General features: G+C 47.8%; 1 protein-coding gene across 2 annotated transcripts in view; it reads right to left on the bottom strand.

Moving 5' to 3' along the window:
* Nucleotides 1–287: 287 nt before the first annotated feature.
* The window catches only part of LOC149439181 (NACHT, LRR and PYD domains-containing protein 12-like), a 38,207-nt gene continuing 22,215 nt past the window's right edge, over nucleotides 288–16,279 (bottom strand). For both annotated transcript variants that reach the window (XM_089659371.1, XM_089659370.1), the window contains exons 9-11: nucleotides 15,428–15,598; nucleotides 13,570–13,734; nucleotides 288–620 (exon numbers count right to left, since the gene is read on the bottom strand). In XM_089659371.1, the coding sequence (XP_089515497.1) occupies nucleotides 527–620; nucleotides 13,570–13,734; nucleotides 15,428–15,598 (430 nt within the window). In that variant the 3' untranslated portion in view covers nucleotides 288–526. The remainder of the gene's footprint in view (nucleotides 621–13,569; nucleotides 13,735–15,427; nucleotides 15,599–16,279) is intronic.

The following is a 16,279-nucleotide window of genomic DNA, read 5'->3' as shown; positions in this document are numbered from 1 at the left end:
ATTCTGGTTTTGTTCAAGAGTGATGTCCGAGGATCTGTGTTCGGACAGGGAAGCGGGAGTCTAACAGAAATACCCTACTGTAGTCGGGGTCCGGTTCCGTTACAGTTAGTAAAACCGAACATGTCATCACAACTACTCTGTACATCCAGGTGAATTATACCACGTTTTTTTCAGGACAAATTGGGCTTTCATTTGGTGGTAAATGGTATTGGATATCAAAGGAAAACTGGCCCAAAATAGTAAAAAAAAAAAAAAAATCATTTTTTTATTTAGTGGTGTGTTTCATTTATATGTTTTCATTGACGGGTCTGTATAGGTGAAGGTTTAAAGTTTTTAAAATTGGAACTCATTAGTCTCATCATCATGACAAGTGTATGGGTCTCATATCGCATCAAATGTACAAGTCTCATCAAATGTCAGAGTTTCATCCCCACACCACATTTGTGGAGCTCATCGTCACAGTGAATGTATCATCATGGCAATTGTACAACTCTCAATGTCACAATTGTTCACATGTCCATTGGGTTCAACCAACTGAAATATGAAGGCCTGGTTTCTGAGCTTCCAGCTCTTGCAACGATCTTCTGTCTTCAAAGGGCAGGCTGTGATTAAAAAATAGGCTAGAAGGAAGAAAGATAGAAAATGAGCAGATATTAAAATATTTCCACAGTTGTCATAAACAAAACATTACTCAACAAGCCACAATGTCCATTAAAAAGGAATGTATAGGACAAAGTAAGTCAAAGCTTTTGTTTAGTTTTGGATGGAGTGAAAAGAGGTTGGAACTTCTGTTAGGTTTTTGATGTATTTAAACCCACCAGGGAGATTTCCCTTCACTTCCTATGTCGGGGGCACAAGAGGAAGTAGGTGGAGCACTCCCCAAGTTTAGCACACATGCCACCTCCTTAGGCAGTTGTAACCATGACATCTGATTTCCTTGTTGGATGATTTCCCTCACAACCTGTTCTGGTGATGACTATTAACCCCTCGCCTACCAGGCACATCTACCCCCCTCCTGCCCAGGCATATTTTCAGCTTTCAGCGCTGTCGCACTTTGAATGACAATTGCACGGTCATGCAACATTATACTCATATGAAATGCTTATCTTTTTTTGAAATAGAGCTTTCTTTTGGTTGTATTTAATTTTATCTTTTGCTAAACAAACCAAAAACAACTGAAATTTAAAAAAAAAAAATTTTTTTTCTTAGTTTCTGTTATAACATTTTGTAAATAAGTAATTTTTCTCCTTTACTGATGTGCGCTAATGAGGTTGCCGTAATGGGCACTGATAGGCTGCACTGATGGGCACTGATGAGGAAGCACTGGTAGGTGGCACTGATGGGCATTGACATTTTTCTCCTTCACTGATGTGCGCTAATGAGGCTGCAGTGATGGGCACTGATAGGCTGCACTGATGGGCACTAATGAGGAGGCACAGGTAGGTGGCACTGATGGGCATTGACAGGCATCACTGATGGGCACTGATGAGGAAGCACTGGTAGGTGGCACTGATGGGCATTGACAGGCATCACTGATGGGCACTGATGAGGAGGCACTGGTAGGTGGCACTGATGGACATTGACAGGCTTCACTGATGGGCACTGATAGGTGGCACTGATAGGTGGCACTGATGTGCACTAATAGGTTGCACTGCCTGGCACTGATAGGCGGTACTGATTGGCAGCACTGATAGGCAGCACTGACTGGCACTGATAGGTGACACTGACTGGCACTGATAGGTGACACTGAAAGGCAGCTCAGATGGGCACTGATATGTGGCATTGATGTGCACTGGTAGGCACTGATATGTGGCATTGATGTGGCACTGATGGGCACTGGCAGGTGGCATTGATGGGCACTGGCAGGTGGCATTGATGGACACTGAGAAGTGGCACTGATGGGTCTACACTGATTATCAGGGCACTGATGATCAGTGTAGATGTCCCCTCTGAGGAATGCCGATTACCGGCTCTCCTTTCCTCACGATCTGTCAGCGTGAGGACAGGAATGCCGATAACTGGTATTTCCTTATTTACAAGCCATCAGCTGTGATTGGACACAGCTGATCACATGACAGAGCCGACGTCTTCAGCTCTTTCCGTTGATTGGTGATCCGCTGTGTCCCAGGGACACAGCGCACCACCGATCGCCGCTCTGCACGTCCCCGGTGGCACGCATGCGCTGTTTGAGTGGTAGGACATCATATGACGTCCTCCCAGAACGAGAGAACCGCCTTGTGCCCATCATTTCCTTATATGGCGGGTGGGAGGTGGTTAAAATGATAATATTCCATTTCTTTCTCTTCCCTAGGCCAAGTCTTCTTGGAACATGGCAGTTACAGGTGTCATGGAAATTTTGTATTGTTGGTCGAACTTTAAATGTGTCATGTATTCGTGTTATTCATATGTCTCTCGTGTGGCTTAATTAAAGCTCTGAAGGCTGCAATTGGGCCATGCGCATGTACAATGTATGTATTACAGTACTCGGCTTGGTAATGGATGAGATGGCAGATCTGCGCTTATAGACCGGCGTGTATACCACCACGGCATTCCATGCGAATGCTGCTGTCAGTAGACCGTGGGCCTGTATCCACATATCAGCAGCATGGTACCACGTGGGCTTCATAACGCAATGCGCAAGCGGTGTGAACTCCACGTGTAGGCTTATGCATATCTTACAACCCATTACCAACTTGAAACTGTATCTTGGATGGATGTGTTTTAATAAAGATCGTATCGGGCCCATCCAGGTACAGACTGATATTTTTAGGGAGATGCTTGTGCAGAGAATTTTGCATACCAATAGAAGCTAGTAGGACAGGAAATATGACCTCAGATGGCTCATAGGGGGGAAGGGGAGGAAGTCTGCTGACCTCAGAAGACTCATGGGGGAGGGCCAGTGATAGATAATAGCAAAGGCTATGCTCCAATTGGAATGTATATCCTCTGTATAGGCAATCCCCATTGTATTGTTCGGTGGGAGGGTTTGACTTTATTCATGTGGGGGGCATGTGTGTATTCTTAATAAAAACAGAGAGCTGAGCCTAAAGCCGGCCCTTATGTGAGTTGCAACCAGCCTTAGAGTGTCGTGTGATCATTCCAGGGTAACGGAGCTCCATCACCCACAAATTCAACAGAACCAAAGTATTTGGATGGGCAGGAATCGTGTAGTTTGGCTGCAGTCGTGGTAAGCGAGATTCGCACAGCTTTATGGGGGATTTCTGCGCATCCAACTGCGAGTACTCACGGTAAGGAGAAATTCGTTAAAGCGAATTTCCAAGACAGTTTGGCGAGCCTGGTGGATACTAACGCGTATTCTTGCGTAGCTAACCTAGAACGAGGGGGGAATGGCCATCATGAACTAGCAAAAAGTATGCCGGCACATTTCAGGTCTCTCTGCCATTAAGAGGATCGCTTTTTGCGTGTTCGTGTGGCTGATTTCGCTCTCTGTTAGCTAACAAGAAATACCGCTTAACAAGGACCTCGTTTTTTGTCCTAAACTCTTGATTTGTGGGTGAAAGACAAGGGTTTGTCTCTGCGGAACGCAGCAGAGGGGGGGGTTTTGGTTGGCTGGATTTGGTCAAGTTTAAAAAATCTTCCAACCAAAAATTAAACGGGTATATGTTTTAGTGGGTAAAAGTTGTTGCATAGTGTTAGGTAAGTATTTGTGGGCTGTAGGTACTGTGGTGATTGCTCTACCCCCCTCCACGTGAGGTAATTATTACAGTGCTGAAAGGCTTAGGTTAATTGTTAACTGTTGTAAGATCTGTGTTATGTGGTCTGTACAATGTTTTGTGGTACTACTGCTCCCAGCAAGCATGCAGCAGGGGGTCCTTTTTGTTACATGTGCATGTTAGTGTGATATGTTGGTGTTTTATGTCCGTTCTGTGATTGTGCCCAAATTGTGTTGTATGTGTGCTTCATATTGTTGTGTAATTGTCCAGTGTATGTTCTGTCTAAAAGTCTGTTTTATGTAAGAGGCAATTTTGAGGCTAGAGTCTGCCGTGTGCTCCTCTGTGGGGGGTCATTCTAGTATCTGCCATGTGCTCCTCTGTGGGGGGTCATCTTCTTGACAAACCACATGGACTCCTTTTGTTTGGTGGCCATTTTGTTGGCTACCAAATGTGCAGTAATCTCTATGCAATGTGCATGAAGTTTCCTATATGCATTTGACCCATATTGTGTTTTTAATCCAAATTTTTTTACAGTTTCATTTGTTTGCTTTTAGCTTTAAATTTGCGTATTGCCAGCCAATTTAAAGTGTATTAAGCGAGTTTTCCCTTCACGTGTTCCACATTTAATGAGCGCGGTGAAGTCTGGGTTTTTGCACATAGATTTCTTGTATAGTGATTATGTTTTTCTTGTGTTTTTCCTGTTAAAAGTAGTTCCTTATTGTAAAGCGGGTTTGTTTTAAGCTGCTGTGTCGCGTGTTTCACGTCCAGCAGACTTTTTGTGTAAACGGTTCTAGGTGGTTGCAGTAAAGATTGCGTGTATAACGTGGATCGTTTAGCGGTGCTGATAGGAGTGATTTTTGAGTCAGCAACAAGGTTACTTTTGGCGCAGTTTTTCGGTTTACCTCGGTGTAATTGTTTTACTGTGAAACGTCCCGTGTTTTTCAAAAGGATCCACTTTGTCCTTTTTAACAGTTTTTCAGGTTGAAAAAGGGTTTTTCTGTGTGTATTAGGAAAGTTTTTTTCTTTTTACACAAATTTCCTAAAGGTCAGTTAGCAGGTTTCTGCCCAACCAGTGACCCCTAAGTAACATCCAAGAACCCCTCTTTTTGTTTTGACTTGTGTTAGCTACTGTGTGCAGGGAGAGAAAAGCCACTTTCATCATTGTGCGGTGTGGCCTGCCAAACACAGTGGGTGATGAGAACCACATAAATTACGCTGTGCGAGTGGGCGGTCCAGGGAAGTCCTGGTCACCACAAACACTTCGGGTGGTCAGGATCACACAAATTGCGCTGTGGGAGTGGGAGGTGTGCTCTCAGTCTGACCGCCACTTGATGCGCTTCGGGTGATCGATAAGTATCACATAAATTACGCTGTGCTGGGAAAGTGGTGGAATCAGGCCTCTCGGTAGGATCCCACCGAGTGCTCCAGGGGGTAAACAGGTACCCGGACGCGGGATATATACCAGTGACTAGTCACGATGGGCAGTAGTCAGTCCATGAAGAGAGAGGGGGAAGCAGCCCTCTTCAGGGTAAGGACAGCTGCACAACTGATGAAGGTGAGTTTGGGGGGGAAGTCTACAGAACCCCTCAAAAGGTGGAATAAATGGTCGAAGGGTACCAGATGGGAAATTCCCCGGGAAGGTACATTTGACGCATGGAGGTGGGAAAAATTCATCTCTGAATTTGAACCACGGATGCAGGCGTCAGAACTAGAGATCGCACAGCTATGGCTTCACAGGTCAATCCGATTAGGGAGGCAGGGCATACATAAACTGGTGTCTGTCCGGAAGAACCAGGTGATGTATACCTGGCCTCCAGAGGGAATAAAACAGGAGGATCCAGTGTCAGAGGTGGAGGAAGCTCTTTCAGGGCTGACTCTACTAAGGCAGGCAGGATCAGGGTCTGCTGGGGTCCCCCAACAACCAACAGTGGCTGAGATAAGTATAACTGCACCTGTCTCTTCTGTTAGTGACGTCACTCTTGACATACCTTCTGTGTCTTCTGTCTCTATGCCTCAGCCTCTGCCTCTGCCTCTACCTCTCCCTTCTCCCTGCTTCACCCCAGCTCCTTCTGTTTCCAACTATGAAGCCTACTCAACAACCGATTTGCAGACTATCTGTGAATCAAGGGGAATAGACACCCGGTTAAAAAACAGGGCGGATTGCATCAAAGCGCTACGAACCACTGATCAGACCCCTGCCCCCCAGCTATACCCTGATCTGAGGGACCTCAAACCTGAAGGTACAGTAAGCGAGGTGGTTAATCTAAGCCCACTGATGATGCTGGGTCAGCCCTTGCACTCTTCCCGGACCGAGGCCTATCCAGTCAGGGTGCAGCAATTTGAAGGTCCTCCCAATGCACGGGGGGAACGGACTTTAGGGGAACGGGTAGTTTGGCATGTCCCTTTCACCCCGGCAGAGATCCGCACTATTCTGGCTGAGCTCCCGGACTATCGAGTCAATCCGAGAGGATTTGCTCGAATGTTTGGACAAAACCAGTTCAGCTATGGTATGAGCGGGTCAGATTGTGCACAGATCCTACGGGCAAAGGTGGGCATGGAAGTGGCCAGTACAGTGATTGCAGGGTGCTCTATAACCACGCATGAGGAGATGACTTCAGGGGGCAAAGAGTTCTGTACACAGCTAAAGGCAAAGCTTCCAGAAATGTATGGTGCTACCTCTACTACGGACATGATGAAGCTCACCCAGGGTCCTAATGAGGAAAGCGCCTGCTTCTGGCGCCGTCTCAAGCAGACGGCACTGGATGCGGATCTGGAAGTTGGACCTGATGCTCCAACTGAAGGGGTAAAGGTGACCGCGACGCACATTCTGTTGCGGGCCAAATTTTTGGAAGGCATCAATATTAAAATTCGGGAAAGGCTGGTTCTGGCCCGACCCGAATATAATGAGATGTCTATCCCTGCTATCCTTTCCACTCTTGCGGCAATAGAGAGGGAAATGGATAGAAGAAAACAAGACAAGGCCAAAGTTCTTATGTCCCAGACCCCACACGAAAAACCAAGGGATCTGGGTCACAGGAAGGATAGGCCCCCACCCAGGTGCTTCCAGTGCCACCAAACGGGGCACATGAGGAGGAGCTGTCCCCAATTACCTAAAGGTCGGTGGCAGTTCATTCCTGATGAGTCCCCCGCCCCTATGACCACCATGGTAAGTAACTCCTATGAATCCTCATAGGAAGTTGGCAAATCGGTGTCGGCCCAGATCCATCTTTTTCTCGAGGAATTAAAATATCCCCTCCCTTGCCTCATCGACACCGGTGCAGCCAGAACAGTCTTGCGAAAACAGGACATCCAAGGCAAGGTACCCCTCTCAGGGGCAAACACACCGACGGTAGGTCTCACAGGTCAAACAGTGTCTCTACAGTCCACCAAACCACTCCATTTCAGGTTAGGTCTGCACACTGAGGCTGTCAGGTCAGTGCTGGTCTCAGATGACGTCCCCATCAATCTTTTGGGAGCGGACATCTTGTCAGACATTCAAGCTGTCATTGAGTTCACCCCATCGGGTGTTGTGGTGAGTAGTGCCCTGTCGGAAGAAAGACTGTGCACATTGTTGGCCCTACCTTATCTCACCGAGGCTACATATTGTCTGGAGTTGGACGTATTGGCTGAAGTTGACCCCAAAGTTTGGGCAGCAGATAAATATGATGTGGGTCTCTTGCCGGTACCTCCAACTACAGTCAACATCAGACCAGGAAGCGTGTTACCACAACTACCACAATATCCTTTAAGTGTAGCTCAAATGGACAGCCTAAAAACCCAGATCGACCATTATCTACAGATAAAGGTCCTCACCCCAACCCAGTCGCCATGTAACACACCATTATTCCCAGTAGCAAAAAAGACAGCACCTGGTCAACCGACCACCTACCGGCTGGTACATGACCTGAGAGCGGTAAACAAAATCATCATCAGTGATGCCCCTTTGGTGCCCAATCCACACACCCTGCTGGCAACCGTACCACCCAATGCAAAATTTTTTACCGTCATTGATCTGTCAAACGCGTTTTTCTCGGTACCCCTGGATCCCCAGTGTCAGTACCTTTTTGCCTTCTCCTTCCAGGGCCGACAACTTACCTGGACCCGTCTCCCCCAGGGAGCAGTAACCAGTCCCTCGGAATACAGCTGCAAGCTGAAAATCGTGTTAGATCAGTGGACCCCAATGAATCCAGAGGTGGTGTTGTTACAGTATGTTGATGACTTGCTCCTCTGCTGTCCCACTAAAAAGGATTGTTATCAACATACTGTTTCATTACTCAACCATCTGGCGTCAACGGGCAACAAGGCCAGCAAGGAGAAATTACAACTCTGCCAGGAAAAAGTCATCTTCTTGGGGCATTGTATTTCTCAGGGCACCAGGCACCTAACAACCCAAAGAGTGCAGACATTGCAAGACCTAAAGAGACCCAAAAACCACCGTCAGCTGAGAGCCGTCCTCGGCCTTATCAACTACTGCAGAGATTGGGTCCCCAACATCTCGGACAAACTTGGTCCCCTGTATGAGCTGACATCCAAAACACCATTTCAAATGTCAGATGACGACTGGTCAACTCTTCAAGATTTGACTCAGGAACTCTCAATAGCACCAGCCCTAGGTCTACCCAACTATGACCTACCTTTCTACCTTTTCTGTCATGAAAGTCAGGGCCATGCAACCGGAGTACTAACCCAACTTCACGGAACCAAATACCGCCCCATCATGTACCTATCGACCGCTCTGGACCCAGTCATCAAAGGGTCCCCGGGTTGTGTGAGGGCAGTGGCTGCTTGTGCTGTCCTTGTCCAAAAAGTGGGTGACATCGTTTTGGATTCACCCCTCACACTCTACACTCCGCACTCGGTGCAAGAGATCCTAAACCAGGTCCAAACTAAACATCTCTCTGCAGCAAGATTGACCAAATACGAGGTAGCCCTCCTAACTCCTACTAACCTCTCTATCAAACGATGCACTATTCTTAACCCAGCTTCTCTTCTTCCTGTGTTGGAAGACGAGAAAGGGGGGGAGGACAACAACGACGGTGCTGAATTTTGCAACCCGACTAACAATACTAACACCTCTTCTACTAACATGTCTTCTTTGTCCACTACTAACCTCTCTTCCAAAGGACACAACTGCATTTCTTTGATGGAACTGGAGTCAGCGGCGATCAGCCCAGTGAAGGAAACGCCAATACCGGAAGCGAAAAATCTTTTTGTCGATGGGTCCAGGTACTACACCCAAGACGGTAAGCCACACACTGGTTACGCGGTCACGACGGAAAGTGACGTTGTGGAAAAGGGCTCTCTGAACGCACATATGTCAGCTCAGGAAGCTGAGCTGTGGGCACTGGCCAGGGCATGTGAGTTACATGAAGGTCAGAGGATTAATGTTTATACGGATTCGAGGTACGCGTTTGGTATTGCACATGACTTTGGTCCCATCTGGAAAGCGAGGGGATTTCTCACAAGTTCAGGTAAACCGGTGAAGCATGCAGAACTGATTGACAGGTTGTTCATTGCCTTCGGCCTGCCACGGGAGATTGCTGTTCTTAAGGTGAAAGCTCATACCACTGAGACTAGTGTGGAGGCATGTGGAAACGCTTTGGCAGATCGGTCCGCAAAGGCCGGTGCACTGGTTCAGGAAACGGGGGTTCTGATGCTGGCCATCCCTTCAGAGGTTTCATTAGACGAGTTTAAAAAACTGCAATCACAGGCGGGTTTGCAGGAGAAGGCTAGATGGACAGCAGCAGGAGCCTCCCAAGGGTCGAATGACATTTGGTGCCTGAACAAAAGATGGTGTTTGCCAAAGTCCCTTTTCCCCATGATGGCCCACTTGGCTCACTACCCTGGGCACCAATCTAAGACGGCTATGTGTGCGTTGGTAGACGAGCATTGGATTGCACCTGGGTTCAGTACTGCTGCAGCTACCTTTGCAGCTTCTTGCCTAGTCTGTGCCCTACACAACCCTGGCAGAACGGTAGTAATACCCCAAAGGCACTCACCAAAACCTGAACGCCCCTTCCAACGCATCCAGATCGATTACATCTCGTTACCAAAGAGTGGGCCGTACGAATACGCCTTGGTCTGTGTAGATATGTTTTCAGGCTGGCCTGAAGCGTGGCCCGTCACATGTGCCAACGCTAGTACCACGGCGAAGAAAATCCTGTCTGAGGTTGTGTGCCGCTGGGGTCTACCTGAAACCATCGAGTCCGATAGGGGGTCACACTTCACTGGACAGATCTTTGCAGAGGTATGTAAAGCCCTTCACATCAACCAAGGGCTACACACCCCGTATCACCCCGAGAGTAGCGGTAAGGTTGAACGTCTCAACGGAATCCTTAAAAACAGGATCTCCAAAATCATGGCCGATACCAAAAAACCTTGGCCTGAGTGTCTCCCCATTGCCCTCTATTCCATCCGGAATGCCCCTCGGCAACCACATGGGCTGTCACCCTACGAGGTGTTGTTTGGGGGACCTCCCAAAACAGGGTTGTACTTTCCTCAACAGTTGTCGTCTTTGCATTCACAGCTTACAGGTTATGTGCAATCTCTGCAACGGGAGCTGCAGAAGATACACCATCGGGTTCGCGAATCGCTCCCCGATCCAAATACAATAACAGGTGTTCTTTCTATTGAGCCAGGTGATTGGGTCGTCCTAAAGAAACATCAAAGAACCGGACTCGAGCCACGGTTCACCGGACCATACCAAGTCCAGCTGACGACACCTACCTCACTCAAACTCGAGGGACGAGACAACTGGGTGCACGCAAGCCACTACAAGAAGCTTTTCAGCTACACCAGAGAATGAGGGGTGTCATTTTCCTTTTTCTTTTTGTTTGTATGTCATACATGTGTGTGAACGGAGGAAAAGACGGCAGATACCCCAACCTTTTATTTAAAATGCACCTGCGTTTAGCCAGAACCGCCAACAAAACCAACTGTTGGGTATGCTCAAAGCCCCCACCCAGTCATCACATGTCCGCAATGGCCGCTGTTCATGCCCTATATGACATCCGCGTCGGCATGAAAAAGCAAGGGACCCCTGGTCAGCCCCCACGTAGACATTTGTCGGTAGAACTTAATGACACATTTTTAGCAGGTAACATCAGTTTCAGCACCAATATTAGCTCTAGCTCCTGTAGGGCCCTCACCAGTCCATTATGGGTAACTGGGCAGCTAGGCAGCCCTCAGGTGTGCTTTAACATCAGCTTTGGCACAGGTAACAAGTTTGTTGGGATTACCACCTGCGAGGGAGGTATAACTGTCAATCTGACTAACCAGACTTCCTTTCTGAGTAACCACACTGACCGACCAGACCACGTGTGTTGGAAGGACGGATGTGATGTGCAGACTGAGGGAGCAATCCCCCAGTCTGTGCAACTGTTGCTCAGTACCAGAGGCCGAACGAGGAACTCCTCCTGTTCTGCTCTGACAGGTCCATACTATTTTCTGTGTGGTTCGGCAGCCTATAGAACATTTCCCCAGAACGCGAAAGGTTCGTGTGCCCTCATAAAGCTAGTCCCCGCATCCTATGTAGTGATGGACCATGAAGAGTTGATGGTCCACAAGAAGGTAAGGATGGCAGGGAGAGTTCGCAGGGAGCTGTTCTCTGAGGGCGACCAGGCATGGGCTTGGTTCCCCTCATGGACAGGATGGGGAATAGAACTTATGAAGCGCCTGAACAATTTTTCTGTCATCGTGGATAGTATGTTTAACGAGACCGTAGAGGCTGTCAGAGAAATTGCCCAAGAACAACGGCAGATGGGAATTTTAGTGCTTCAGGAGAAGATGGCCCTCGATTATCTTTTAGCCGCCAAAGGGGGGTTCTGTGAGTTCATCGGAGAGGATTGTTGTACTTGGATAGAAGACACCGATGACAAGGTCCAGGCCCATATGGACAAAGTTAGTGAACTACAGGGAAAAGCTAGAGCTATAGCTAGTGAGGGTTGGAATCCGTTCAAGGGTTTGGGAGGATTGGGAGATTTCCTGTTCTCCATCGGATCTTGGTTGAAGGAAGTGGGAGTGTATATCCTGATGCTTCTCTTTTTCATCTGCCTTTTATATGCCGCGGTGAGATGTTCCTGTTGCCTCATCGACCGTGTAAACCAAGCTCGGGCAGACGACCACATCTCCATGCCCGCTCCTGGGATCCCACTCCAACCACTGATCGGAGGAAGACCTCACCAACCATCCACCTTCTCTACAGATTACGTCCTGGCTTCCCTCTAATTTATCTCTCTGAAGACCACATTCTCCAAGACCTTCAAGCAAGCTTCAAGCCTCATCATGGTTTGTGTCGGCGATTTGGAAAACTGTCTGGGTCGAGACCAGCCTTGTGTGGCCCCGTCTGCAGGGGCAATTTGAGAATCTGTTGCTGGATCTCCCCAGACCACCGTGGGATCACAAGCTTTATTCATACCACAAGTCTGTTTGTGGTTTTTGCAAGAGCCTTCCTGTAGTGAAGGTTCCAACGCTCTTGAGGATCATCGCTTCAATCAAGCCTGTTTGCGTCGAGTCTGCGTCGGGTCTTGTTGTTTCAGGTACCCCGTGGAGCTTTATTCTCAGGGACAACTACAGGAACTCTTTGAAGTTTGAGACTACACCCATCAAGCTGAAGAAGATCAAGAAGGGACACGAGGAGAATATGATAAAACAGGAGGGAATGTCATGGAAATTTTGTATTGTTGGTCGAACTTTAAATGTGTCATGTATTCGTGTTATTCATATGTCTCTCGTGTGGCTTAATTAAAGCTCTGAAGGCTGCAATTGGGCCATGCGCATGTACAATGTATGTATTACAGTACTCGGCTTGGTAATGGATGAGATGGCAGATCTGCGCTTATAGACCGGCGTGTATACCACCACGGCATTCCATGCGAATGCTGCTGTCAGTAGACCGTGGGCCTGTATCCACATATCAGCAGCATGGTACCACGTGGGCTTCATAACGCAATGCGCAAGCGGTGTGAACTCCACGTGTAGGCTTATGCATATCTTACAACCCATTACCAACTTGAAACTGTATCTTGGATGGATGTGTTTTAATAAAGATCGTATCGGGCCCATCCAGGTACAGACTGATATTTTTAGGGAGTGCTTGTGCAGAGAATTTTGCATACCAATAGAAGCTAGTAGGACAGGAAATATGACCTCAGATGGCTCATAGGGGGGAAGGGGAGGAAGTCTGCTGACCTCAGAAGACTCATGGGGGAGGACCAGTGATAGATAATAGCAAAGGCTATGCTCCAATTGGAATGTATATCCTCTGTATAGGCAATCCCCATTGTATTGTTCGGTGGGAGGGTTTGACTTTATTCATGTGGGGGGCATGTGTGTATTCTTAATAAAAACAGAGAGCTGAGCCTAAAGCCGGCCCTTATGTGAGTTGCAACCAGCCTTAGAGTGTCGTGTGATCATTCCAGGGTAACGGAGCTCCATCACCCACAAATTCAACAGAACCAAAGTATTTGGATGGGCAGGAATCGTGTAGTTTGGCTGCAGTCGTGGTAAGCGAGATTCGCACAGCTTTATGGGGGATTTCTGCGCATCCAACTGCGAGTACTCACGGTAAGGAGAAATTCGTTAAAGCGAATTTCCAAGACACAGGGTTGGGACAAAACATATGACATCGTCAGGGGTGCCTTGCAATGGTTGTCACACTGATAAAGGAAGAGGAAAAATAACTGATCTGCTGTCAGGATGAAACAGGTACTGTATGTGTCATTCTATAGCTTTTTTCTTTCCTCCACTTTTAAACCAAACCTTGAATAGGATTAGCACAATATGGCACTATTCTGAGAAGATAAAGTGCCACCCAATTGACATTTGAAAACTTTTTACACCAAAGTATAAGAACCCCTCAATCTCCTCGTCATTGTCTGGTGTTGGTTCTACATACCTGACCCTCTTCAGGTTGGGTGATTGTAGGATGAGCTCTCGGAGGTAAGGGGTTGAGGCACCCGTAAGGTTATTGTTGCTCAGCTCTAGATATGTGAGGTTCTTATTGTTACTCAGAGGCATCATCAATCGGAAGTGTTCATCATCTAGTAAAATATCCTGTAGCCTGACAGAAAGAAGAAAAAAGCATCATGTCTTCCCCAAATCGGTTTTGCTAATTTTTAAAAATAATATTGAGAATTTGCAAGTTTAGCTTTTGTTCTTTTCAGTTCTCCCTATTCCTTCTTTGCTCTCTCCATTCCATTCTTCTTTCATTTCCTTCCACCATTCCTCTCCTCTCCTCCCCCATTCCCTCCCCTCTCTCCATTCCTCTCCATTCCTCTCTCCTCGGTTTCCTCTCTCCTCTCCCCTCCCGTTCCTCTCTCCACTCCCTTTCCTCTCTCCTCTCCACTCCCTTTCCTCTCTCCTCTCCCCTCCCGTTCCTCTCTCCTTTCCACTCCCTTTCCTCTCTCCTCTCCACTCCCTTTCCTCTCTCCTCTCCACTCCCTTTCCTCTCTCCTCTCCCCTCCCATTCCTCTCTCCTTTCCACTCCCTTTCCTCTCTCCTCTCCATTCCCTTTCCGCTCTCCTCTCCCCTCCCTTTCCTCTCTCCTCTCCCCTCCCATTCCTCTCTCCTCTCCACTCCCTTTCCTCTCTCCTCTCCCCTCCTGTTCCTCTCTCCTCTCTACTCCCTTTCCTCTCTCCTCTCCCCTCCCGTTCCTCTCTCCTCTCCACTCCCTTTCCTCTCTCCTCTCCCCTCCCGTTCCTCTCTCCTCTCCACTCCCTTTCCGCTATCCTCTCCCCTCCCTTTCCTCTCTCCTCTCCCCTCCCGTTCCTCTCTCCTCTCCCCTCCCGTTCCTCTCTCCTCTCCCCTCCCGTTCCTCTCTCCTCTCCCCTCCCATTCCTCTCTCCTCTCCCCTCCCGTTCTTCTCTCCACTCCCTTTCCTCTCTCCTCTCCACTCCCTTTCCTCTCTCCTTGTAACGGAACCGGACCCAGACCGCACTTGGGTATTTCCGTTATACTCCAGCTTCCCTGTCCGAACACAAATCCTCGGACACCACCCGCTGATCATGCAGAAAATAAGACAGCACCAGACTCTTCTTAAGACAGGAAGTCAACTCCTTTATTTTTACACAAACACAAGATATATACACAGGGCAAGGAAACACAACCAGGAACAGGAAACGCATCATCAGCCCGCCCCATCAGTGGGAAGGGCTACAGGAAACCCCCCCCCCAACCAAGACACAGAACAATGGGATGCAGCACATGGCAGAGGATAATGGACAACCACATGGCAGAGAACAAAGGACAACACGCTAATACAAAATAGACATTCCCATTCACACCCTGTACCCCTTAACAGGCACAGGGTGGGTTAAACATAATGAAGGGAACATGAGCTGACACAGGGGTCCCCCCACCCCCAAAAGTCACTCCCGTCAAACTCCTCTCCTATCCTGGGCTTCTTTCTCTCACTCTTCCTCTCCATTTCCATGCTCCCTTCCCTACTATTTCTTAATATTTTTTTTTCTTTCCTACCTCACTCCCTTCCCCTCCTTCGTTCATTTCCTCCCTTCCTTATCCTTCCCATCCTACCAAAGTAACAGGTTCTCTTTAATGACGGCCCATACAGCTGCCTATACTTACATTTCCTCTGCTCCCTCACTGCTCTATTTTCCAAAAGGAAGACAAAGTAAAAAGGACTCACCCCATGTAACATCGATACTTGACGATCACCAACGACACATCCCACATGGGTACCCACATGGTAAGAAAGAGAGCAAGTCAAATGCACTGTATAGTGATGGTATACTCACATCAACTGCTCCACCATGCAGGTTGGACTGGACAAAGCCTGCATCAAGTCACCAAAGTATGGACAGATCAAATAATTGAACGATAGGGTGAGTATCTTCAGAGCCTGGTTACTTCTTATTCCTGATGCCAAAAGGGAGCAGGAAGTGTCCATCAACCAGTTGCTGCACAAACTGGAGGAAGAAAAAGTAATGTAAGAGCATGGGAATGATGAAGCATGTATCAATTTGTGTGTGATATCCCTTCAGTCATATCTGACTCTTGGCCAGTACGAAGCACCAGGAGCTACCTCATCATTTGCACCGTTGGGTGCCTTTTCAAAATTCTGGTAAGCAAAGTCCCATGGTAAACCTTCTTGAAGTGTCCTACTCATCCTCAAGCATTCACAGATCTGCGTCCCTGGAGCAATAGTCAAGAAGCTTACCAGGATCTTCAAGGAACATTCTCCTGGATCAATCCAGAGCAAGGAGGATTGCTAGAAAGCCCCCACTCTTAAGCCTCTGAACTGAACAAGGAAAAAGGGCCTAGATCTAGATGCATGGAGCATTTCCTGCTACTGTCAGAAGATTCTGGCTCCTGGAGACAAGCCTGTTCAGCATTCTGTTGAACAGGACTATTTTGGGACCCCCCAAAAAAAGGTTTTCCACCTGCAATGCAGGTCCTGGATTGAACCCAGGTGTATGGACTGGTTCTCCATACCCAGAAGCCATTAGAAGATAAAACCTGATCTCCAATGGACCACACTTGAGATGAGCACAGCAAACAAGGCTAGAACCTAAAATTGCTTCAGAATTCAACCTACCATTCTTGTTAAAGCAAGATCTTATGTTCCTTCTTGAAGATAGAGGCGTGTG

This window comes from Staurois parvus, unplaced genomic scaffold, assembly GCF_062004578.1.
Source record: "Staurois parvus isolate SC_StPar_1 unplaced genomic scaffold, SC_StPar_1.0 ptg001150l, whole genome shotgun sequence".
Lineage (NCBI taxonomy): Eukaryota > Metazoa > Chordata > Amphibia > Anura > Ranidae > Staurois > Staurois parvus.
This window is presented reverse-complemented; position numbering and strand designations above follow the sequence as displayed.